General features: G+C 42.9%; 2 protein-coding genes across 3 annotated transcripts; one reads left to right on the top strand and one right to left on the bottom strand.

Annotated features, from left to right (window-relative positions):
• Positions 1 to 419: 419 nt before the first annotated feature.
• Positions 420 to 20152, bottom strand: ppp1r14c (protein phosphatase 1, regulatory (inhibitor) subunit 14C). Its single transcript, XM_061812844.1, has 4 exons — positions 19907 to 20152; positions 5748 to 5831; positions 5092 to 5124; positions 420 to 626 (listed from the first exon to the last, which is right to left on the bottom strand). Exons 1-4 carry the CDS (start codon positions 20150 to 20152, stop codon positions 552 to 554), a joined length of 438 nt encoding a protein of 145 aa, XP_061668828.1. The 3' UTR covers positions 420 to 551.
• A 630-nt stretch (positions 20153 to 20782) lies between these two features.
• iyd (iodotyrosine deiodinase) lies at positions 20783 to 24623 on the top strand. 2 transcript variants are annotated; one of them, XM_061812540.1, is made up of 6 exons: positions 20783 to 20880; positions 21371 to 21535; positions 22225 to 22416; positions 23958 to 24117; positions 24194 to 24350; positions 24441 to 24623. In XM_061812540.1, exons 2-6 carry the CDS (start codon positions 21373 to 21375, stop codon positions 24621 to 24623), a joined length of 855 nt encoding a protein of 284 aa, XP_061668524.1. In that variant the 5' UTR covers positions 20783 to 20880; positions 21371 to 21372. The 2 variants fall into 2 exon arrangements, with proteins under 2 accessions (XP_061668524.1, XP_061668523.1); XM_061812539.1 differs by lacking the exon at positions 20783 to 20880 and having other exon boundaries at positions 21301 to 21535.
• Positions 24624 to 24629: the final 6 nt, after the last annotated feature.

Genomic DNA, 24629 nt, shown 5'->3' with positions numbered 1-24629 from the left:
TTCATTGTAACTATGTACTAAATAAAAGGAAATTACATTATCCAAGCAAGTATAAGTTACAGCGTAAAGATTATGAGCAGGAAACAAATGACACTTTCACATGAACAATAAATTGCAGTAACAACAGAACACCTCATAGTAAAAAAAAAAAAAATAAATAAAATAGTGAAGCACTGTTTTTACATAGTGCTACAGCTAATTTCACAGCAAATGCAGTACAGACGTAGATCCTCCCTTGTTTTTGTTGTCATTGAGATTTTTTTCATTTCAATGGTGGTCAGGGACTCGAAATGAGCAAATCTGAAAGGTAGGTGACGCCGCTTGCTACGTACCCCGTTTAACAGTCCGGTAATGTTTATACTATCCTTGTCATTGTGTGTGTAGCGAGCAAGTGGTATGCACGGAAGGTTTGCGGAAGTGATACGGCTTCTGTTCGGATGTGTTACCGAAGTCGCCGTGGTAGTTGTGGTAGTGGTGGTGAGTGGGTGGGGGTGGAGGTGGGGGGAGGCGGGGGGCCGTGTGTGGATGAGGTGATGTCGTGGTCCCTGAAATTATAGGCCCTTCTTAGACGGAGCACTAAGCTTCCTCATTCCTCTTATCCTGCCCAGCAACTCGCGGATAAAGTCCTGTGAGAACAGAATACGGAGAGAGGGAGAGAGAAAATTATAATTAGAAAACGGCGCTCATTCATACACGCACTCATACACGTGCAAACACACAGAATAGATACAGATATTCATTGTGTGCATGTCTTCTTCAAATGACTGCAGGAAAACTATGCCAAAAGATTTTTTTCTGATATCTTTCATCGTGATACACATACATATTAGTTTGTCCTAGAGTCCTTTAACACATTCCATGGTTATGAACGACGCATGGTGTCAAATATATGGGGCACGGTTGCGCAGCTGTACAGCATTGGCTTCAGAGTTCTGAGGACCGGGGTTCATATCCCAGCTTTGCCTGTGTGGAGTTTGGATGTACTCCCGGTACACTCCGGTTTCCTCCCACATCCCAAAAACATGTACTTATTAAACACTCTAAATTGCCCCTAGGTGTGAATTTCTGTCTCCATGTGTGAATATGAATGTAAAATTCTGTGTACCTTATATGGAGCCTTGTGGAACACCGACATAAATCATGTGCAGGGGGTCCTCAATTTACACCAGAATTCCTTTTTTATGGCCACAACATAATCCAAATTTGTATCAAACTCGGAACGTGCAGTCGTCTATCACTAATTTATGGTAGTCCAGTAGTGAAGTAATGCATCCATTCATTTTCTTAGCCGCTTATCCTCACGAAGGTTGCGGGGAGTGCTGGAGCCTATCCCAGCTGTCATCGGGCAGGAGGCGGGGTACACCCTAAACTGGTTGCCAGCCAAGCGCAGGACACATCGAACATCAAACAGCCCCACTCACAATCACAACTTGGGGTCATTTAGAGTGTCAACTTAATGTTGTACGTTTTTGGATGTAGGAGGAAACTGGAGTGCCTGGAGAAAACCCACACAGGCACTGGGAGAACATGCGAGCTCCACACAGGCGGGGCTCTATTCAGTTGAGTAGTCCATTACTAATGTATGCTAGTCCAGTAGTAAAGTAATAATTCTAGTAAAATAATAATTGCAGTAAATATGTGTACGTGAAAACACTTGTAAACCATAAGCAGTACCTGAAAAGCAGTAACTGAGAATGACGACGTTCTTATGCAGTGCACTGTTTGTGACCTTGAAATCATGTATATCACAAGATTCTTGTTTTTTTTTTTTCTTTTATCATTTGGCCAAACAGATCAACATTTCAAAACAGATACCGCACCGTGATCCAGAATGAATGTAACATTTGCATAATTATGTGGTTCCCCCTTCGCTAGCCTGTGAGTGACAGCTGAGGCAGGGCGTTGTGATCCTGCCGTCACGGTGTAGCCTGACAGTTTAACTAAACCTGAGTGAATATTATTCACAACAGTTCCTTTTATTGAATATTTGAATATGTGGCTGTATGTCATTTTAAACCAAAACAAATTACAGTAGGTAAGTAAAAGTCAGAGTGTCAAGCGTGTGAAGGTGAATGCAAGGACAACGTGATGGAATATAATCCACTTTACTTTTGTACAGTCTACCAAAGTGACACATACTCATGACCTCATTTATGACATCTACAGAACTTTAACTCCCTCTCTGCTTGTCCTCCTTCTTCCTTATTTTCCACTCTACACTGTCTTCATACGCTCCTTTCCAGCATCCAGATATCGTTTAACATTGCAGGCGAAAGCTCAAGTAGCATTAGGAGAGAGGTTATGTTTTGACAGGTTAGTTACCGTAATTTCCGGCCTATAAGACACGACCTTTTTCACATGCTTTCAACCCTGCGGTTTATGGGGTGATGCGGTTAATTTGTGCTTTTTTTCTAATGGCCACCAGGGGGCACTCAAAGGGAAAAGGTAAGAGTGAGACTGGTGGAATATATGTGCCAAGGAAGTGACTTTTACCGGTCCCCTTGTTCGCGCTAGGGTGTCTCAGTGATTTGTACCAGTATGTTTTTTTTTCACCGGCCCTGTTAGCGCGCCAGTGCTAGCGTTAGCATTGGCACAGCGGCACTAGTGTTAAACTCTTTTTGTGGACTGGGTTTTTTGGTAATTATCTCGTGTTTCAATGTGGGCACTTGCAGCTTTTACACGGCTGCGGCGTATGTATGTACCAAATGGTATTTCCTTTACAATTGTACTGGGTGAGGCTTATAACCAGGTGTGCTCTTTAAGACGGGAATTATGGTAGCTCCGTGAGCTAATCCGCTAAGTATGAAAAGCATAAAGAGACATTGTCGGTCACCGTGATGAGGATTACATGAACACGAAATAATTGATTTACACGATATCAAACCAGCCAAGTTCAGTTCAATTGCATCATGGTCAAGTGGTGCAGTACCGTTTTGCTAATTACCTCATAAATTACCTAATAAATGAGCGCAACAAAGTTTTCATCATTGTGAGGAAAACTAAACTACAAAAAACAAAAACTACATTAGCCGCGATGCCAAGATGGCAAACAAGGAATCCATTGCAATCTATGTTAGAAGTAGCAACTTAATATTTATTTAATTATTTTTATGTATTCTAAAATTTTAGGTATAATACCAATACAAAATATGCACTTGAGGTACAGTTTTATTTGAATTACTCTTTCCACCTGGGGTTGCTATCCTCACACTCCACACTAGTATCTGTTTCTTTGATTGAGTGTGGCTTTAAAATGGCGAGCCTGACCTGTTGAGTGATGTTCGACGAGTGACAATGTAGAGTTGACTAACCCGTTAGCCGATTTGGGTGTTGAGTGACTCACTGTTATGTTTATTTTGTTACCATTCACTCAATAAAGCGATGAATGTGCACTGAAGGTTGTCCATCCTTAACCACCTGTAACTGGATTACGTTTTGCTCTATTAAGTAAATTGGCTAATAATATTTACTTTACTTTTCAGTGGACACATACACATCATCTTCTTGTTTTAAGTGTACCAAAATCCTAAACTTTGGACATTCTCTGCCGTTTACACACTATATTCCTGGCCTGTGCTTACTACCTTGTAATTTTGCAATAACATTAGTCCGGGTGGAAAGATGATGGCAACAAAATCCCGTGAAAAAAAAAAAAAATCTGTGATCATTGGATATGTATGTAAAGCAGAATATGGTGAAGGACGAATGTAATTCGCTTTACCGCCACCTACAGAATTGTTAGCGAGACCATGTCATGATTTTAGTCTTGCGATGAACGCTGAGGATTGTTTGACCTTGGCAGATGTCTGTCTTTTTATTCTGTCAATAACAGTTGTTTACATCCAGATTTAGCCATACATCAGTGCTCCTTGCTTTTTTTATATATATATTTCGCCTTCTGTGTGAGCTCTTTGTCTTCTTGGTGGGATTGTGTTCAAAATGGCATCTGCGCCTCTTCATTCTCAGGGGATTAAAGTGTGTGTGTGTGTGGTGTGTGTGTGTGTGTGTGTGTGTGTGTGTGTGTGTGTGTGTGTGTGTGTGTGTGTGTGTGTGTGTGTGTGTGTGTATATCCGTGTGAGGCTTAGATGTACTGTATGAGCTGTCAATTTGGCAGTGCAGTCGACCTTGTAGCAGTTGCCGATGGATCTGATGCCACATACAGTGGAACTTTGGGTTACAAACTTAATTGGTTCTCTGACCCCGTTTGTAACCAGAAGAACTCTTACCCGAGGTAATGGTTTCCATTAAAAAGAATGGAATCGCAATTAATCTGTTCCAACCCCCAAATTTATGCATCCATGAAAAAGACATCGGTCAGATGGTAGCATATTTTTCTCCAAAATCTGTATTAATGATAATAATAATAACAATAATAATCAGCATTAATGGTGCCTTCACAGATGGGGCAATAAAACAGCCCCAAACCATCACAGATGCTGTATTTTGAACTTTGCATCCGTAGCATTGTCCTTAAACTGTTCAACTATTTTCCCATGCTCTTGTTCAACAAGAGGTGAGCCTCTCCCCATCTTTGCTTGTGAATGACAATAAGGTTTATCGGTTGGAACATTAAATATCATGCATTTGTCGTGTATTCAATTAAATGTAGGTTGACCATGATTAGCAAATCATTGTATTCTGTTGTGATTTATGTTTAACTCAACATCCCAACTTCATTGGAATTGGGGTTGTATGATCGCTGTTTATTGCTCATTAATTTTAACTCAGTAGGTGAAACGGAAGGACGACTACGACTCCTCCTTGAAGAACACCCCTGGTCCCTAATAACCCAGGAAAATTCTGATTCAGATAGGTTCAGGGGACCCTCTCCAAAAATGGGGGTGCTGCAAATAAAGTTTGGGAACCATTGTCTTAGCTCCACCTCATAAAAACCACCCAATGTACACACACAATTTCACATTCAAGAAGTCAATTTACACACACACGTCACCAGACCGCTGACTTCCCGGATATGATGCTTCAAAGCACACACGGGTCACTTAACGATCAATAATGTCACCCCACAAACATTTACAGGAAGTCACTGATTATGAGTGTTTCACTGTACGTACACATGAAAGGCACACTCACCTCTGTTGGTTTGTAACAGTCTATTAATGACTCCTGTCCATGAAAAAAGCAAAGAACATTGTTAAAAGACACATTCAGATTTCAATTTAATTACAGTTGTTCCTGCAGATAAGAGTTTTATTGAAATGAATCAAAAGGACAATCCATTCCAGGCCCCCCCCCAACCCCCATAAAAAACAAAATGTGAAACATATAGTAATAACATAATGAAATGGAATGTAAAGAAGCGGGACGGTGGAACAACTGCAGAGCGTTGGTCTCACAGTTCTGAGGACCGGGGTTCAAATCCCGGCTGTGTGGAGTTTCCATTTCCTCCCCGTGCCTGTGTGGCACTCCGGTTTCCTCCCACATCCCAAAAATATGCATTAATTGGAGACTCTAAATTGTCCCCAGGTGTGATTGTGAGTGTGACTATTGTCTGTCTCCATGTGCCCTGTGATTGGCTGGCGACCAGTTCACAGTGTACCCTGCCTCCTGCCCGATGACGGCTTGGATAGGCTCCAGCACTCCCGCGGCCCACAACTGTGAGGCCAACGCTTTGCAGTTGCGCCACCGTGCAACCTATGTCCAAAATAACTATCCATCCATCTATTTTCTTAGCCACTTATCCTCACAAGGGTTACGGGTTTTCAAACTAGAACGTCACAGCAGCGTACCTGCAGTTTGACGGCTCTCTCATCGTCACTGTTCACCTCCAAAAGGTCGTCGATGTCTATCTCCACCTCAGGCATCTCTTCCTCCTGTGGCAAGTAGTCACAAAATGGTGGAAATCCATTTCATTATTCAAAATGGTTTCCGTGTTTTGGCAGAGACATGGCGTGGAAATCGCAATGTGAGCGGCTCTTACGGTTTGAGGCTGTGTTCTGCATAATTTTAATTTTTTTTAATTGAACGCATGATGCCTGATGGTGTGGTAAACCACACACACAAGCCCCCCCCCACCCCCCACCCTCGCACTTTCAAATGGTCGTCTTTGCAAACGCTGCTATTTTGTTACATGGAGACACGTCATTCTCAAATCATCACACGTTAGGCTGGTTTACGGCTCGGGTTGAGGATCAAGCAAAATTCAAGAGGCATGTAACGTCTCAGCGGACTTTGCGTTTAACCTGCGGCTGTCGGTGGCATTCAAGCTCGTGGAGAGCGAAGATGGAAGGAGGATATTTTGTATTTTCACTCTCGGCTTTAAAGCTCAGCCACAGTTATTACAAAAAAAAATAGCTACCAATTATAGCTTTCGTTATTCTAGGGCAGGCAAGGAAACTTTGTACGTGCTGCTCTTTTCTAGATATTTTGTCGGGATTTTAACTAGATGCCTAAAGGATTGATCTGGCTAACTTAATTTACTTTAATTGCAAGTTTAAACACTCCTTATCCTCACTGCTGATCCATTAACACACTCGCTACGGTGGGCATTTATATCTATCAAGTGGAATCCAACCAGTTACTAAAGAGGCTGGCAATGAAATGAGTTAAAATCTGTATTGAAGCATCTCACTCTTACCGCACACAAACACACCCGCCCTCCCTCAAGCCCCTTCGTTGAAATAGCCTGTCATCTTATTACCGTGACGTGTGCAGGGGCTGACATGCAAAAACATGAAATGGGGAGAAGGATAAGCCGTTTCAGTGTGAGAAGAGATAAACAGATGTTAATTAATGCATACCACTTAATCACATATTTATAGAGTCGGGGACTTGGTCTGCCAAATTGCCATAATACATTACAGTACCTTATAGGTATTGAAATAAGTTACCACTTTAATCGTGATTTTTTTTTTTAAATGCTACTACGAAACTCTCAGTGTTGTGTGACATGTGAGACAATTGCACATGTCAGCAGGCAGTCTGTCACACTCTGTTGCAACGATTGGCGACAAGTGGGGCAGGCAGGCATGAGCCTTGTGTAGAAGACTGGTTCCTGTAGGCCATTGCCAATGACACACGCACGCACGCGCACACACACACACGCAGTTCGAGCTGCCAGCAGTCTTTTGCAGAGTGATGTCGACTGCAGGGCTTTGCGTGCCAGTCCAGCTTGACAGAAAGTATGTCGCACTTTGCGGCAAGCAGAATGGAAATCACCATCCAGATAAAAACTGCCACTGCCGGTGGAACTGTATGCACGAAACTCATGTAAAATGCATGAATTACTGTATTGGCAGTGTGAAGGCAAGCTGGGTGGGGTCTTTTTGGTGGATAAATTAAGTCTAAAATAAAGGAAGCTGACACACAACCTAACTAAATGTGCTTTATGTGATTAAAAGCACTTAAAAACAAAGAATGAAACAGCTTATAAGCATTTAAAGAAAATTCACACTTGTAATTTGGATCAGAAATACTTACCGCTTGTCTGGTGTGCTCCAGGTTTCAAGATGTTAACATTCGCTCTTGACAAGACAAACTGTACCAGTGTTCACTTGCAAGCAGACTGAGACCACCTTTCTTGGTCATCTACCACTGCAACTGAGTCTGGTTACAAGGACACTTATACCACCTTTTTCAGTTTTTAGCCACCTTTTCCAGAGGTATCAGTTTACTTGTTTGCGGCCACCCTGGGTTCTAGATGATTGTGTTCACATTTGACCAAACGAATTGCACCATAGCTCCCTTGCAAGCAGACCTAGAGACCCCTTTTACAGTCTGTTAGCACCTTCCTTGGGGTATCGGTCCAGAGGTTAGCTCAGCTTTCTGACCAAATGAACTGCACCAGAGTTCGTTTGCCATTGGACCGAGACTAACCTTCTTGGTCAACTACCAGTGGTAGCTTCAATGGTGGTCTTCGTCCAATTGCTTGCTGCAAACCAGGATTTAAGATGATTGCTTTCAGACTTGACCATATTAACTGTACCAGCGTTGGCTACAAAGTGGACCACAACCACCTTTTGTGTTTGGACTAAAGAAAACAATCAGAGTTTCAGAGTTAAGCCATCTGAAACCGCCTTTTCTAGCGGTCTTGACATGCCTGTTTTATTTACACAAGGTTTCAGATGATCATGTTCACACGCAAACAGACTGCATAAGAGTTTTGCCGCAAATAAACTGAGACCACCTCTTTATGCTGTCTGCTTGCTTGGTGTGCGTCAGAATTCATACAATCATGTTAACAAAGTTTCCTCACAAGCCAACCGATACTGCATCATCTCTGGGTCTCCATCTATTGGAACGCCTGCCTAGCATTAGACACTACCCACTTAAACTGGACCATCAGAACAGAACAATAGGTCAACAGACCTAAAACCAGACAAAAGTGACCCAAGACAGAAATGGTTTGTTTCTATTTGCGCTGTACCGTCGCATGAAAGGCATCAGGTCAAGGAACCAGAAACCAATTGCAAACAAACAAAAAAGCACCAAATTGCGTGGAAATGAGGGTGTTTACCTTTGAAGGAGAGAAAATGTTTATGTAATGAAATAATTAGCATAATGCGTCTGCACGAGACACAACAGCCAGCAGAGAGTCTGAAAGAGGGCATAACACCCAGCCGACGCGTTTGCCAAACATGTGACAGACTTGTTTTCACCAACAGCTGAGCAGCCAGCAGCAGTTTGTCTACTTCGTCTGCTTGGAGGTGACGGAATGCTAATGCAAGCGGCCCGACCCAGTGACTCATAAACTCTATTCAGACTGAATTAAACACTCAAACTCATCACATAGCTTTTCACAGGGAGTCCCAGTGAATAAAACCTGACCAGTGTACAACCAAAAGGTTGTACTGAAAAGTAGCTAATGCTTTGGCAAGAGATCATTTTTTGCGGTTTTGTAAAGACACATTTCAATGAAGCGGTCCAATTCCACTTAGGAAGTTAATTTGTGAAGCAGTAAAACCCCCTGACCGAGCCTGTTTTCTAACACAGGGTGTGTTAGCGGGATTGGCTTTTGTGGCTTTCATTACACAAATAGTGTGACATCAGAGCGGCAAACACAGAAAAGGAACAAATAATAACAATTGACGATAAGTATGAAACAACGCAAAGATGTCAAGGTTTGTTTCCTTTCCATTCTCTGTCGACCAATCAGTGGAGCAGTGCTAAAGGGTGTTGTGTCGTGTGGTACAGTATGAATTGTTTTGGTAACGTTCAAAACGTTTATTTGTGGAAACGCACACAAAAAATATCCATACAAATTGGCAGGTGATCACCTTTGAAAGACTCCATGATGTTTGACTGGTACCGACTGGTTTCATTTTACCTTGGACATCCACTTTTATGGGGCGTATCCACCAAACAAACTACGGCGCTGCCTTGAGATACGAGTGACCAACAGGAGTTTTTCAAGATATTAGCAATCAAGGGCACTTTTTCATATGGGCGATATGGGCAGCCCAGAGAAGGGCGGCAGTCTCTGGGGGCTCCAGTTCTCCCTATAGGGCCCTGCCATTTATCTGTTTTCCTGAATATGGAAATTAGTTGTTCATAACCCCTATTAAAGTGACTAGGAATTGACCTAAAGTGTGTTTAATTTATTTAATTATATTTAATTATAAAAATAACTGTATGTTATAAAATATAATACTACAGATTACTATTTTTTCCTCATAAAATAAACTAAATTAGTTGGTTTCTCGTGAGTCTGGAACGGATTAACAACATTTACAATCATTTTAATGGGGAAAGATGATTTGAGGTGTGACTTGAGATACAAACATGGTCAAGGAATGTGTTAAACCAATGTATACATGATAGTGGCTAGAGTTCAGCAACAGGGAAGAAACGCTTGGAAGGAATAATACTTAAGAGGCGAACATCGGATCCCAGGACTTGGGGATGAGGACTGATAAGTGGGTCACTGATGAGGCGGACAGGAAGAGACTGATTGCGTAACTGAGAAAAAGCTCAGCGCTCAGCTATCTTCAGTGTCACAGGAGCTGAAGGTGGGATGTATTAATCCTCGGAGACCGACTGCAATGCTGGGAATCGGCCGAGAACGGGATGAAGATGAAGGTGGACCCGGTCTCAACTTGCGAGGCCTCTTCTGAAGGCTTGTCAAATAGTGAAGATTGCTAATAAGGTGAATGTCATGGACGAGCACCCCCTCCACCCCCCGCTGTCCCATGCCTCCCTCCGGCATCACAGCTTCCTAAAACCATGCAGCGCGAATGAATTTACTGAAAGAAGTTTAGCTGGCTGCGGCAAGAGCTCTTTCCCACGCTGATTCAGCGCTACTCCAGAGGACACCTTACATCACAGAAGCTCGCAGAGGAGGACTACAAAGAACAAAATGCCCTCAGAGGAGAACATTTATGCATATTATTCATATACCACTAGAGAGGAATCATAATTGATGCGCCCTGTTACATCCCTTTAAAAGGCGATTTAAGACTAGATCCTGCTCTTTCTCGCTTTGGAAATGATCTTTTGAGGCTTTGAAAAGTGGCCAAACAATAGCAACACAAGTGTATTGATTACGTGTTCTCAATTGATTATTCTCGTGAAAGAAGAATCTCGTCATTCTTTTGGTGGGATCAGTATTATATATTTACAGAAGACAATATTTAGTGAGTCTTGTAAAAATGCTCATAAACCTGAATGATTAAAAGTGCACAGACATCACATTAACAGTCTATAGAGTAATTAGCCAGTTATTTTTTTTTATACAATTTTTCTCAGTTTTGATAAAGTACAGTGTTATTTTTATTTATTTGTTAAAATTGCTGTTTTTTTTTCTTTCAGGAGAATATTGGAACAAATTAATAGAATTTCATTTCATTGGGCAAAACTGAGCTTCTATACAAATAGATCAAATTCAACATAGTAATCGAACCAATGTAACACTACATTATTTTGATATTGTGCATATCCTGTAAATGGTGCATTCTCATGACCATTCCAACAGACTTTGATGGCGGAATCAATGAAGCGCTCTCCCTTCTTCCAGCTCCCTAGCCCTCTATGAATGACAACAGTGTTTTCTCACCATCCACAACGAGCCAGTGTTTGTACACACCAGGCTCCAGTTGATAGACCGAGCCGTCCCCGCCCCACCCGACAATGAAAGCAGTGAGGACGGGATCATCTCTGGATGTGAGAAGGATGTCATCTGGAAACAAGAGGACACATCACACTGCTTCTGTTGCATCGCGCTCATGTTTGCAGATGACAAACACTTCAAGACTTGATTTGGGCTACAAAAATCAATAATGAATGGCAAATTGAATCAAAGAAAATGGATCCAGTAGAAGAGGATGTCAGGGTTGGACTTTCATAGAATGCCAACAATGTCATTGTCCATGTGAAGTTGCCACAAAATCCACCAGCACTTCGAAATTTTATTATCTTTGCACAGTTAAGTGCCTCAACATAGCACATGGTGGAGTGTCACAACGCACGAGAGTGGCGACCTGGGTGACCCACGTGTTGAAACTTTTATTTTGAAGGTCTAACTTTTGACAGTACGTGTTATGAAGATGTTGCGTGTGTGACGCCGAGCCGAATGTGGGGGGTTATTGTTTTGTCTTGTTTAAAAAGGTCCCATTGTGGATTACGCCTTCCTGTGGTTTCAACCCTTTCTACACAATTTATGAAATAGTTTTGATGAACACACATCAATTCCTGATGCACGAAAACCAGGACCAAAATTACGTGAAAAAAAAACACTGAAAACCAAATCATAAAAAAACTGATGTATATAAAAACTGAGGTTGCACTGTACAGTACGTCCATTTTAGCATTGACACATTACTCACAAAGGAATACAGTATATCAAACAATAAAGTCATTAAAAATTATGACTACATATAAATCCATACAATCCACAATCTAATGGCTTCTTCTTCTCGGTAGACAAACACAGTGTTCCCTTAACTTGGGTTGCGCTTTACCAAGTAATATGCGAGGCCACTCTTGTTGGCTTCAAACTGTTTGAACAGCTGTCGGCTATCCACTCACTAAAAGGCCACTCTTGTCAGGGCCTCCTGATTTGTTTAGTAGCAGACGCATGTGTCCGCAGGTGCAACATGAAACGTGTCAACACGCACGCTGCCCACACGCTGACACTCTTCTGTGAATACACACTTCTTTGAATACAATTATATTGAGGCAATTCAAATGGCAGCCAGATAAAGATTTGCCTTTCAGGGACGATAACTTTCCACATGTCCGATCCATAAACAGATCAAGGTCATTCACGAAAAGGAGTCCAATCGACCGGTTGAACCTACCAGTTGTGGCTGTCAGCCTCACTCAGTCATTTGATTTTTTAGTCAACTAGGCGACGATATTTTGAACATTACTAGGTCGCGTTGCGTTTGCTTGGGGCAACAAATAAAAAAAAGAAAACTTTCTTTTGAGACTGGCATCCTTCATATTTGATAATGGCTTATATCTTAAAACATTTTTAAATTGTGTCACAGTCAATCGCACAAATACAAAATGAGAACACTTGCAAGGAGCTGCTGGAGTCCACAGCTCAAATCAAGACTCTCACGTGCGGACTAACTGAACAACCGGACTCGATCTCTAGTCACCACTCACCAAGCCATGCTCGTATAAAAGTACACATCCAACCAAGTAATATCAGAGAATGTATAGTACTTACAATTTATACAATTAATTCATTAATTTACAAACTTTGTTTTTATACAACACTAGTATTTTTACATTAGTGTCTGGAACGGGTTGAAGACATTCCAGTTCATTCCTTTCTGGGAATTAATTCCCATCCATCCATTTTCTGAGTTGCTTCACCCCACAAGGGTCGCGAGAGCGCTGGAGCCTATCCAAGCTGTCTTCGGGCAGGAGGAAGTGTACAGCCCGAACTGGTTGCCAGCCCATTGCAGGGAAGATGGAGACAGACAACAGTCGCGCACACAATCACACCTAGGGGCAATTTGGAGTGTCCAGTTAATGCATGTTTTTGGGATGTGGGAGGAAATCAGAGTGCCTGGAGAAAACCCACGCAAGCAAAGGGAGAACATGCAGACTCCACAAAGGCAGGCCCGGGATTTGAACCCTGATTCTCAGAACTGATAAGCCAATGCTCTACAGCTGAAATTAATTCCCACATATTTTAAAACCCAAGTCCTAAGAGATTGCTCAGAGGTTATCGAGCATCGCTAATGATTTGGATTCAATTGCACCATTTTACTAGCCCTTGGTGACTGCGGGATGTTCAAATGACAAAATGGATGTCTTTGGTTTTTCCTTGGGTGAAAAAAGAAAAAAGCGTGAAAGGCGAGCACGGAGAACGACTGGCAAGGTCACGGGAGAACCGGCAATAGAGGTGGAGGGGGGGCTGCTACAGGAGATAATGATATCTATAGTGGAAAAATACATGAGGGGGGGATGGAGGGAAGAGCTCTCCATATCACGCAAGCATTGCCTGGAGACATGTTTCATTCTGACAGCTTCATGCATGTTTTTCATGCTCTTATAGCATTTGCTCCAATTGCTTTCAATACAATATACTGTATATCCGGGGGTGGGTAAACATTTGTGCTCAAGGGCAACAACAGACATATGGGACAGGTCATTGATAGATGAAGTTAAAAAAAAAAGTTTAAATATTTGAAAGGGTTTATTAATAAAATAATCATTCTCATTTTAACTCATTCCCTACCCTGGATGTCTTTATTGTATGTCACCTGGAATCTAACCGTTTCCTGCCACCAAAATATATATTGGTCAAGGGGTGGCGTGAAAGGGGATATCACCCATCTTGTCTGTGAATTTCAGGTTTGTAAACCACTGTAATGACTAATGAATTTCTGTAGATTGCGGCATTCCATTGGCATCCATAGGACAGCATAGCTTTTGAGTAGAAGATAAAGATTAGGCAGTAGATCTAAGGTTGTCACATCAATTATGTTTGAGAAAAACCATCATGTTGGAAGTCAGACAAGTTTACATAGCTCACATTACAACTGAGTATCATAGGTATGGTGTAAACAGTGATTATGGTATAAACAGTAGTAAACTATGTTGTAGTAGGAAGTGTGTGCTGAGGTCTAACTAACTCGGGCCAGCGTCACTCGTGGTGCGTCTTTTCGGTGTATAGTATGAGGCACCACAAAATCAAAAAATCTTAGCGTATTTTTACAAAAAGTTAGTTTTATACAGTTTTTGGTCCCAAATCTGAGAAACCAACACGTGTTCTAGAGCTGATTACGAGAGAACGGAAATGGCTAGGAACTAACTTTTTCCCCTGGTGATAGAAGAGAGTCTATTCTTCATTATAGGTAGGTTCAGAGCTTATATTGTCAAAGAACAATATTCTCTGGATCTTGAAAGATCTTTCAAATGCTCTAAAACAGCTGACATTATGGGGAAATGACTGCCAGTCAATGAGTTTATACATTGAGCTGTCAGTGTAAAAAAATGTCTTTGTAAAAGCCACCAAGAAATTGTCAGACCCAAAAGCACAGGTAAAACCCCATACGATACACAGGAACGTACACAAGAGGCTTGAGGCACATCACTGCCAGGCCGGGAAAGCATGTACCCGTGACTAAGCCTCATCGAGCGAGTCTCTATTGATGGCCAGCCATGAAAAAGTAGGACACGGCGGAGTCTACAGTTACCCGTACGACTCACACGCACGCTAACGCACACTAACTCTCACATCCAGAGGAGCCGTCATCGATTTTTGTCAAAGGGTCTTCAGGTTCAGGCGGATTCATCACTGCCGCTGCCAGTGGCTCTTCATTATCTCAGCGTTAAACTCCACCTCATTTCGGCATCAATCTGCTTTATGCTTGACAATCACGCCATGTTTTTGTAGTTCAAAAAAGAAAAACGGCAGAATTTTATTGTTACATCTCATGTATTGAATGTCATACAATTGCTAATGTGGAGTCCTAACATTGGGGGAAGTTCAGTAAGACAATTTGCTCTGATTCTCACTACACACATGCCAATTCACACACCCACTGAGGTCAATGAGGGTCTCTTGTTCTGTATTAGCTTTGCACAGGAAACCGATGCTTGACCTTTACGTCACCACTTAACACATCCGCACGCACACAAAAACCTGTTCTAATTTGGGACCTAATACAGAGGTGCTAACAAGCGTGGTGGCAGTGAGACTTCCACTTTACAACCATGTGCTTTAACATCAGCATGACGTGTGTTTGTGTGCGCGAGTGAGGCGTTTAAAGGCCACCTGCTTAAACGAGGCTGTCGTCGAGCGTGCCGTCATGACTGAGGAGGGAGGATGAAAGCGAGCCTCACCTTGTGAACGATGTGCCAAGACGAGGGGAGCCAGGGAATCTCCGTAACTCGCAACATGAATGACACCCGTGCAATTTAATGATGTAAACCGGGTTCCAACACAAGAGCGGTATTGCAGCATGAAGTCATGTTGGGCCTTTAGAATTAGTTGAGCTGAGAATTAGTTATTAATGGGGAAAAAATGCAGCCAGAATGGACCCATCCGTTTTTTCAGAGCACAACATGATTTTGATGTAGATGGCTTTTTGTCACTCCAGCCATGAAAATCCTCTCGAGAGATTTGTTTTCGACAAGAAGCAGGAAGTGACGTTAGTAGCAGACGCCCACTCAGGCGGTCTCGTATATTTCTACTAGTTTTCGCTGCTGGAAGGTAGCTTGTTATTCCTTCATGTTAGCCAAAATACCGGCTCGTTTTATTGCTGGATATCGTTTGAACACTCGGGAGGAAGGATTAATTCTTCATACTTTTCAAAAAGACACGATTCGTCGTGAAAAATGGATTGCACGGGTGCAAAGGACTCATATTTATTTTTTCATATGGACATTGAAGTGAATAATTTTATATGCATTTTTCATTACAATATCGATTTTAGAATGTTTATAGGCATGACATTTGACCTTTAAAGTACATTAGGAATGTTACATTTTCTTGAACCAATCAGATTTCAACCAAACAGGGCCAGGGGGAGGCCCTTGATGATGTCATCATTTTCCCGTCCTCTGATTTGATATATGTAGCAATCTGTACACAAAAATGTATTTAATAATCAACATGTCTAGTGAGTATTAAACTGCTCCAGTTCATGGATGTGACATACTAGCGTACTTTTATATTGCTTTGTGTATTTTTGGTGATATTAAGTAAGTACATTACATCACGTAAATCCCTACTAAAAGAAGAGGTACCAAATGCATGGCCCGCTACTGTATTCCAACTTATCCTTTAATTAAAACTGCAGACGTAAACCTCTACCAAAGCCGTGTCCTAGTTTAAATTTGTGCCAACTTAAATACCACCCATGGCTGATTTTTGTCATTGTGAATCATGCATTATTCATTGAAAAATTAAGTAAAATGTCAGACAAAAGCCACCAAAGGTAAACAGGAAGGCAAGTGATTGAACTTTCATCTGACGCCGATCACCCACAGCGAAATAAAAGACCAGAGAGGCTAAAGATAGAACCAAGGAATTCAAATCTCAGGTGAAATATAAAACCCCGCCAGCACCGCGAGACGGATACCGCATAACCGCAAAACGTGCGTCCAATGTCAACACTTTACTCGGAGGCCATGCAAGACCAGAAGGCTGAGAAACGTAGAGCTGCTCAAAGCTTCAAAAGGTGTTCAAGACTTTTACATTTCCAGCAGCCAGTACAGTGCAGTTTGGCCACGAATATTTGAATAACAAGAATAATTTGCTTACAAAAGAAAAGTTGAAGCAAGATGCCTTGGTGCTTCACAGTGATCAACCTGAGCTCACTCTACACTCTGATTCGCTGGCTCCCGTGTCACTCAACAGGCCAAGCCCCAACTGTGAAAGCCTAACAGATTCAATATCATCCATCCATCCATTTTATCTGCCGCTTATCCTCACGAGGGACGTGGGGAATAGTGGAGCCTATCCCAGCTGTCAACGGGCAGGAGGCAGGGTACTCCCTAGACTGGTTGCCAGCCAATCGCAGGGCACATAGAGACAAACAGCCACACTCACAATCACACCTAGATGCAATTTAGTGTGTCCAATTAATGTAGATTCAATATCATAGGTACAAAAGTTTAGAACCCGAGGTTGGCGACGACAAGTGGACAAAAATAATATCTGCAGCTCATTTGCATAATTTGTATTGTATAGTTGTTTTAATGCAAAGGTGTATTTTTATGAGATTATTTGACTAATCAACGGGATGTATTTATTTTGCCAATTTCTAGTCACCTACAAATGTTCATGCTCTCTGGTATTTCACTTTTTTATGTAATTGGCGGCACGGCGGAGCAGCTGATTAAGCGTTGGCCTCACAGTTCTGAGGTCCCGAGTTCATTCCCGGGCCCCGTCTGTGTGGAGTTTGCATGTTCTCCCCGTGCCTGCATGGGTTTTCTCCGGGCACTCCAGTTTCCTCCCACATCCCAAAAACATGCAACATGAATTGGACATTCTAAATTGTCCCTAGGTGTGATTGTGAGTGCGGCTGTTTCTCTCGATGTGCCCTGCGATTGGCTGGCAACCAGTACAGGGTGTACCCTGCCTCCTGGCTGTTGACAGCTGGGATAGGCTCCAGCACTGCCCGCAAACCTCGTGAGGATAAGCAGCAAAGAAAATGGATGGATGGATATAGTTTTGCCATTAGGCGGCATTTCACAGCGTTGTTTGTCCTTCAAAAAATAAAATGCACTATTCTTTGTCAAAATGTCTTTCTATTGTGTCAGAAGTACATTTAAAAACCTTTTAAAATGTTATAATGCTAAAAAAAAAAAAACATGGCTCGTGTGTAACCGCCTGTGATTGAGGGGTTTTACTGCATCCTTATGTTACAGTCACAATGATATTTTATTCAAGAGGTAACTGGGGGGCATGAAAAAAAATGGTCTACTGCCGCAAAGTCGAGACTTTAGAGTCAACCAGCCATGGTGACAGTTTCCTCACCAGAAATGCTGCCAAAAGTAGGTACAAATACATTATTTTTTGTAGCCTTTTGCTCTTAAAACTAGAAACACAACTTTTTTAAGAGTACCACAGCAGGACTATTCTAAAGAAAAAGGTGCAAGCTCGCAAACTAGACCATAAAAAGTAAATAAATAAATACCACCGGACAATGGTTAACTATGTTCTGTTTAATGTTAACTTTGGTCATGGAGTTAACATACTACTGTATACAAACATAGCACAGAGTACGAAACAAGTAAATCATGAGCATGAGATGCATTCCCCGCGTGGATGTCAGGCTACAAACGCAAGGGTGCCAATTTCATGCTGCGTTGGCCAAGCTCGCAGCGTTGTGCCTGTGTGTGTGTGTGTCTGCACGTGTGCTTATGCGTGTCAGCGTGGACCCTCTGCTGTCAGACATGCGGTGGGATTCAGTGCCAGAGGCCGCCATTGGCTGGCGAGTCGACGAGTCCCAGCATCAGCACATCCCTTAACCCACTGCCCTTCTTTTCCCCGTCTCCAATGTTGCCCACCCTCAGGTGCTGTCTACCCCCCGTACCCCCCTTAATTCCCTCTTTGCTAAGCTATGGCAGTGTGTGGGATCACACACAGTCACACACATTTATACTACGTAGACACTTCTCTCTGAATGCGCAGGACAAAGGGACTTGCACACAATGAATGCAGTCAGATAGATGGATGGATAGATAGATAGATAGATATAGATAGATAGATAGATAGATAGATAGATAGATAGATAGATAGATAGATAGATAGATAGATAGATAGATAGATAGATAGATAGATAGATAGATAGATAGATAGATAGATAGATAGATAGATAGATAGATAGATAGATAGATAGATAGATAGATAGATAGATAGATAGATAGATAGATAGATAGATAGATAGATAGATAGATAGATAGATAGATAGGCAGCAGGCAGGCAGGCAGGCAGACAGACAGACAGAGACAGACAGACAGACAGACAGACAGACAGAGAGACAGACAGACAGACAGACAGATAGATAGATAGACAGACAGACAGACAGACAGACAGACAGACAGACAGACAGACAGATAGATAGATAGGCAGGCAGGCAGCAGGCAGGCAGGCAGGCAGGCAGGCAGGCAGCAGGCAGGCAGGCAGGCAGACAGACAGACAGACAGACAGACAGACAGACAGACAGATAGATAGATAGATAGATAGATAGATAGAGATAGATAGATAGATAGATAGATAGATAGATAGATAGATAGATAGATAGATAGATAGATAGATAGATAGATAGATGGGGTGAGAAACCTGCGGCCACTGGGCCCCATTTATGGATCAGACCAATAGAAAACCGGAACACTGGCATGGAGCTGCTGCAGGCCACAAGTCATGCGCAACTCAATTCTTGCTCTCTCAACACTCGGCCATGCCTCTTCCAGGCAAACATCCAACACAAGAATACTTCACTACTTGCAGTAATTACATTTAATTAAATCGGTTTATTCCTTTCTGTTTCATAATCGTGTTTTTAATTTCATTTTACATTTTTTTTTATCCTTTATTAGAACAAAGATTAGTTGTTTTTTGTTCTTTATATTGCGCAACCTGAGTTACAAGCTTAGTGAGTTAAAATATTCTTGCAAATCAATCTAACAATGTAGGATAAATTAAGCTACGAGCTCGATTATATAACATGTAAAACGCATATGTCGAGGTGATATTGAGATGATAATGTGAGGGTTTCTCCCAAAAAACCATAGCAGCAAATACTCGATAAGGAAGACAGAAATAATGAGAATCCATTCATTCGCAGTACAGCTTATCCTCATTTGATCCCCCTTTTTGGGAGGAGTGTGGGGGGGGGGGTCATGTCGGCTTAATTTAAACTGGCTAAGAGGCACTTATTGCTGGAATTAAATGAGTTAGTTGATCAAATGCAGATGCAAACCTCTCAAATTCCGTGGGGGAAAAGAACCGATGGAGTGGCCGCGGTTGGGCATCACTCACCTCGCAGTCGTACAGGTCGCTGAGCTGCTCGATGATCCACTCCTCGAGCACCAGCCGCTTCCGCAGCTCCTTGCGGTCGTACTTGACGGTCACTTTGCCCTGTCGCTTCTGCACCGGGTCGTCGGAGCCGCCGCCACCAAGCGGGGCCGAGCCGGCGCAGCCCACGCCGGGCGCAGCCTGGAAGAACACGCGGCTGGCGGCGGAGGGCAGCGGCGGGGCGCTGGTCTCGGTGCTGGCGGCCGACATGGCTCTTGTAGCTGGTTGGCTTGGTTTTTAGTGGCGTGGGTAGAGCGCGTGGAGTGGGGGCTGCAGCAGACTGTGGAGTGGACGCGAGAAATCGAACAGCTGCTATTAAAAGAGCAAACGGGCCGAGGGGCGGGGCTTGCGCTGCACGGAAAGGGCAACTCCGGATTGATATTCAAATTAAATCGGGTCGATCAAAACATTTGTGGTCAGAGATCAGCAAACGTTACAGTTGTCATAGGGTAAAAATTGCCCAGAATAGTTTTGCATGGCACAATACAAGTGGACTTCATGAACTATCGACATTTTTGTTGCTTCATCAGAGCAAATTATCGTGTTTTTCTTTGTTGTTTTTTTTTTCTTTTCTTTGTTATACTCTATCAATCATTCATACTGAGCAAGACGTTGTGGACGCTCGCGGTGAGTCAGTGGCGCCACCTTTTGACATATCATATAACGGCAACGGTATTCCCACATACACCGTAAACACGCATTAATAAGATGATAATAATAATTGTTTAAAAAAACGAGATTCTGTTCTAAAAAAAAATCTCATGGAGCAATTATTTTTTTCATGTCATATTAAATGTAACGCTCTCACTTTTTGTAGTAAATATTGTGAAAACTCGGGAGCAAGATCCATCAATGCATCCATTTTCTGAGCCCCCCATCCTCAGAAGGGTCCTGGGAGTAGTCGAGCCAATCCCAGCTGTCATCGGGTAGAAGACAGGGTACATCCTGAACAACAATACGCACTGAGAATCACACCTAGGGGCAATTTCGGGTCTCCGATGAATGCACAAGTGTTTCCTCTTATGCTTTTGCGTTCCATGAAATGTTGTGTTGCTTTGCACTTCCAGGCCACCGTCAGTGGTGCAGCGTCCAAAGCTCACTCATGTTAAATTTTTACTTGCAACTGAATTTCAAAATAACATTGTCTGCAAATGTTACATAAAGTTTAAAAAAAAAAAAAAAGGTTGACGACAAAAAAAGGAACTTATCCTAGTCATGAAGTGACCTGGCGATATTGAGTAACTCTGTAACTACAGTATACTACGTGAACTTTAAGCTTTAGACTAATGCACTTTCGTCCAAATTCTTCAGCAGAGCCGTGAGCTGATTGGCCGTTTCAGACACACTTTCAGCGTTGCATGACGTCAATTCAGCACAAGTTTCTTGGTGGGTATAACCAAGTGGCTGCGTGTCCTCTCCTGTGTCCAGTCATGGCCGCCGTGTCCGTCCTCACGCCAATTCTGGCGCTCGTGTTGTGCATGGTGATGGGCTTCCTGGCGGTGAGGAGGCGTCTAACCCAAGCCGACGCTGAAGCAAAACCTTGGGTGGACGAGGACCTGCAAGACAACACCGAGGCACAGGCAGGAGATGATGGTAAGAGCTCCGGGCACTCCGGTTTCCTCCCACATCCCAAAAACATGCAACATTAATTAGACACTCTAAATTGCCCCGAGGTGTGATTGTGAGTGCAACTGTTCTCTTTCCCCATGTGTGAATATTAATGTAAAATTCTGTGTACCTCATATGGAGCCTTGTGGAACACCGACATAAACCATGTGCAGCGGGTCCTCAATTTACACCAGAATTCCTTTTTTATGGCCACAACATAATCCAAATTTGTATCAAACTCGGAACGTGCAGTCGTCTATCACTAATTTATGCTAGTCCAGTAGTAAAGTAATAATTGTAGTAACATAATAATTGCAGCTTCCACCCACATCCCAAAAACTAAATTGCCCCTAGGTGTGATAGTGAGTGCGACTGTTGTCTGTCTCTACGTGCCCTGCGATTGGCTGACAACCAGTTCGGGGTGTACCCCGCCTCCTGCCTGTTGACAGCCAGGAGAGGCTCCAGCACTCCCTGCAACACTTGTGAGGATGAGCGGCGAAGAAGATGATTGAATGGATGTTTAGATGGATGGATGGATGGATGGATGGATGGATGGATATAGGAAATTGTAAATGATTTTTGGAGTGGGTGGGCATCAATTGCCTGCAGGTTTACTGTATCAGAAGAAATAACACAAATGAAGTTTTGAGCTTTTGTTGCTTGATATGTTCTAGATGAAGGTGAGTGGGTGGACAAGCAGGAAGACGTCGCGCATGTGCCTTACTCGCCTCAGCGCCTTCCCGAGGACCAGATGCTGCACAGATCTCAGCACTTCTACGCGCTGATGAACCAGCGCCGGTCCGTCCGCTTCATCAGCCCGGAGGCCGTTCCGCTGGAGGTGATCGAGAACGTCATCCGCACCGGAGGTATGTGGGCATGCAGGCATGAAAACAAAACCAGAACCAAAATGTAAAAAAAATGCAGCCGCAATGCTTTCAATTGTAATAATCCAACACATGCACGGACACAAAAAGAACCCAACTGTTTACTGCCACTGAGGAATAAATTACTCAAGTACTTTACGCTTTTCAACAGGTGAGAATGGAAGACGGTCTCGCTTTTACATAACTGTAATGACAGATACCTGTAGATGGAGGCCTTCGATCATGATCAGTTCATCTTTGGAGTGGTAGATAAGGATAAGGCAGTGAATCCCAATATTTCTTGTCAAATTCTGAGGGACAAAAGTGCCAAGGTAGAGGTTTTTGGCTATGCATCACAACCGTCAAACATGGTGGAGGATACATAATGCGGTCGGGCTCTTTTGCATTTGGAACTCGAGGCCTTTACTGTAGCTACCATTCGGGAAAAGAACACTGCAAATCTTCAGTTTGAACAAATTACAGAGAAAGTTTTGGGGAAAATACCACCTGATAAAGTGTAAAAAGCTTTTAGATTAATACAAGAAACATATGGAGGCTGTCATCACTGCCAAAAGGTACGGAACCAAACATTAAGGAGGCGCGCCAATATTGCTGCATGTTTTCATTTTTTTTATTCTTTGTAATTATAATATCAATTTTTTTTTGGGGGGGGGAACCGGCAAATTTTTGAATGCCAAACAGCCACTATGTGGGGATTCAAATAAACCGAGCTGAAGAAAAGCTTTTTAGATCATTTGAAATCAAATTAGGTCCTGAGGACATTTTTCAGTTTTCTATTTTTTATCCGAGCCTAAAATTGACACTAATTTTTCTTCCTTTTTGAATTAGATTAAATTAATAAAAATAGATAGCTGTTTTGGGGGCACGTTGGATCAGGTGGTAAAGTGTCGGCCTCACAGTTCTGAGGACCCGAGTTCGACCCCGGCTGTGTGGAGTTTGCATGTTTTCCCTGTGCCTGCGTGGGTTTTCTCCAGGCACTCCAATTTCCTCCCACATCCCAAAAATATGCAGCATTCATTGGACACTCTAAATTGACCCTAGGTGTGATTGTGGGTGCGGCTGTTTGTCTCGATGTGCCCTGCGATTGGCTGGCAACCAATTCAGAGAGTACCCCGCCTCCTGCCCGTTGACAGCTGGGATAGGCTCCAGCACTCCCTGTAAACCTCGTGAGGCTAAGCGGCTTAGAAAATTAATGGATAGATTATTTTACTACTGGACTACCATAAATTAGTGATGGACTACTGTGCGTTCCAACTTTCATACAAATTTGGATTATGTTGTGGCCATAAAAAAGAAATTCTGATGTAAATTGAGGACCACCTGCACATCGTTTATCCACAAGGCTCCATATAAGGTACACATAATTTTATTTTATTTTTCGATTGGGTGGCAACTTGTTCAGGGTGTACCTCGCCTCCTGCTCGTTGACAGCTGGGATAGGCTCCAGCACTCCCTTGTGACCCTTGTGAGGATAAGCGGCTTAGAAAATGAATCACTGAATGTTTTCAACGGACCTGGGCCAGGTACAGGACCTAGCGGAGCACACACAGAACCATGGACCTTTGTGGTGGTCTCCGACCCGGACACCAAGCATCAGATCCGACTGATTGTCGAGGAAGAAGAGGAAGTCAACTACCGCCAGAGGATGGGAGACAAGTGGGTCAGTGACTTGGAACCACTCCGGTGAGCGGGCGCCATCGTTAATTTCCAATCAGTCTTAAACCTGCTTTGAATGTGGGTAAAAAAAATTTCACCGTAGGACAAACTGGATCAAAGAGTACTTGGATATCGCGCCGTACCTCATCCTCATCTTCAAACAGACATATGGGATCTTACCGGATAAGAAAAAGAGGACACACTACTACAATGAGATTAGCGTGTCCATAGCCTGTGGCATCCTACTGGCAGCACTGCAGGTGAAATAACACGGATCTGCCATTTGTGTGAGCTAACTTTCGCAGGGGGGTTGCGTGTTAAAGTCTCTCTCATCATCTGTCCAATCTTAGAATGTGGGTCTGGTCACTGTAACGTCGACGCCCCTCAACTGCGGCCCGAAGCTCAGGCTGTTGCTCAAACGACCAGCCAATGAAAAGCTGCTGATGCTGCTTCCTGTTGGCTACCCTGCCAAGGATGCTACCGTGCCTGATCTCAAACGCAAACCATTGCAGGACATCATGGTGCTCATATGAAGCAGG

The sequence above is a fragment of the Syngnathoides biaculeatus genome, chromosome 23 (assembly GCF_019802595.1).
Source record: "Syngnathoides biaculeatus isolate LvHL_M chromosome 23, ASM1980259v1, whole genome shotgun sequence".
In the NCBI taxonomy this organism is placed as follows: domain Eukaryota; kingdom Metazoa; phylum Chordata; class Actinopteri; order Syngnathiformes; family Syngnathidae; genus Syngnathoides; species Syngnathoides biaculeatus.
This window is presented reverse-complemented; position numbering and strand designations above follow the sequence as displayed.

Bases quoted from the DNA above. Each gene is read 5' to 3' on its own strand.
- ppp1r14c (XM_061812844.1), bottom strand. From the start codon at position 20,152: ATGTCGGCCGCCAGCACCGAGACCAGCGCCCCGCCGCTGCCCTCCGCC. The intron at 5,832-19,906 runs GTGAGTGATGCC...TACTTGCCACAG, and splicing joins GCGACCTGTACGACTGCGAG to GAGGAAGAGATGCCTGAGGT. The intron at 5,125-5,747 runs GTACGCTGCTGT...TTTCATGGACAG, and splicing joins AGAGAGCCGTCAAACTGCAG to GAGTCATTAATAGACTGTTA.
- iyd (XM_061812539.1), top strand. From the start codon at position 21,301: ATGACGTCAATTCAGCACAAGTTTCTTGGTGGGTATAACCAAGTGGCT. The intron at 21,536-22,224 runs GTAAGAGCTCCG...GATATGTTCTAG, and splicing joins GGCACAGGCAGGAGATGATG to ATGAAGGTGAGTGGGTGGAC. The intron at 24,118-24,193 runs GTGAGCGGGCGC...ATTTCACCGTAG, and splicing joins AGTGACTTGGAACCACTCCG to GACAAACTGGATCAAAGAGT.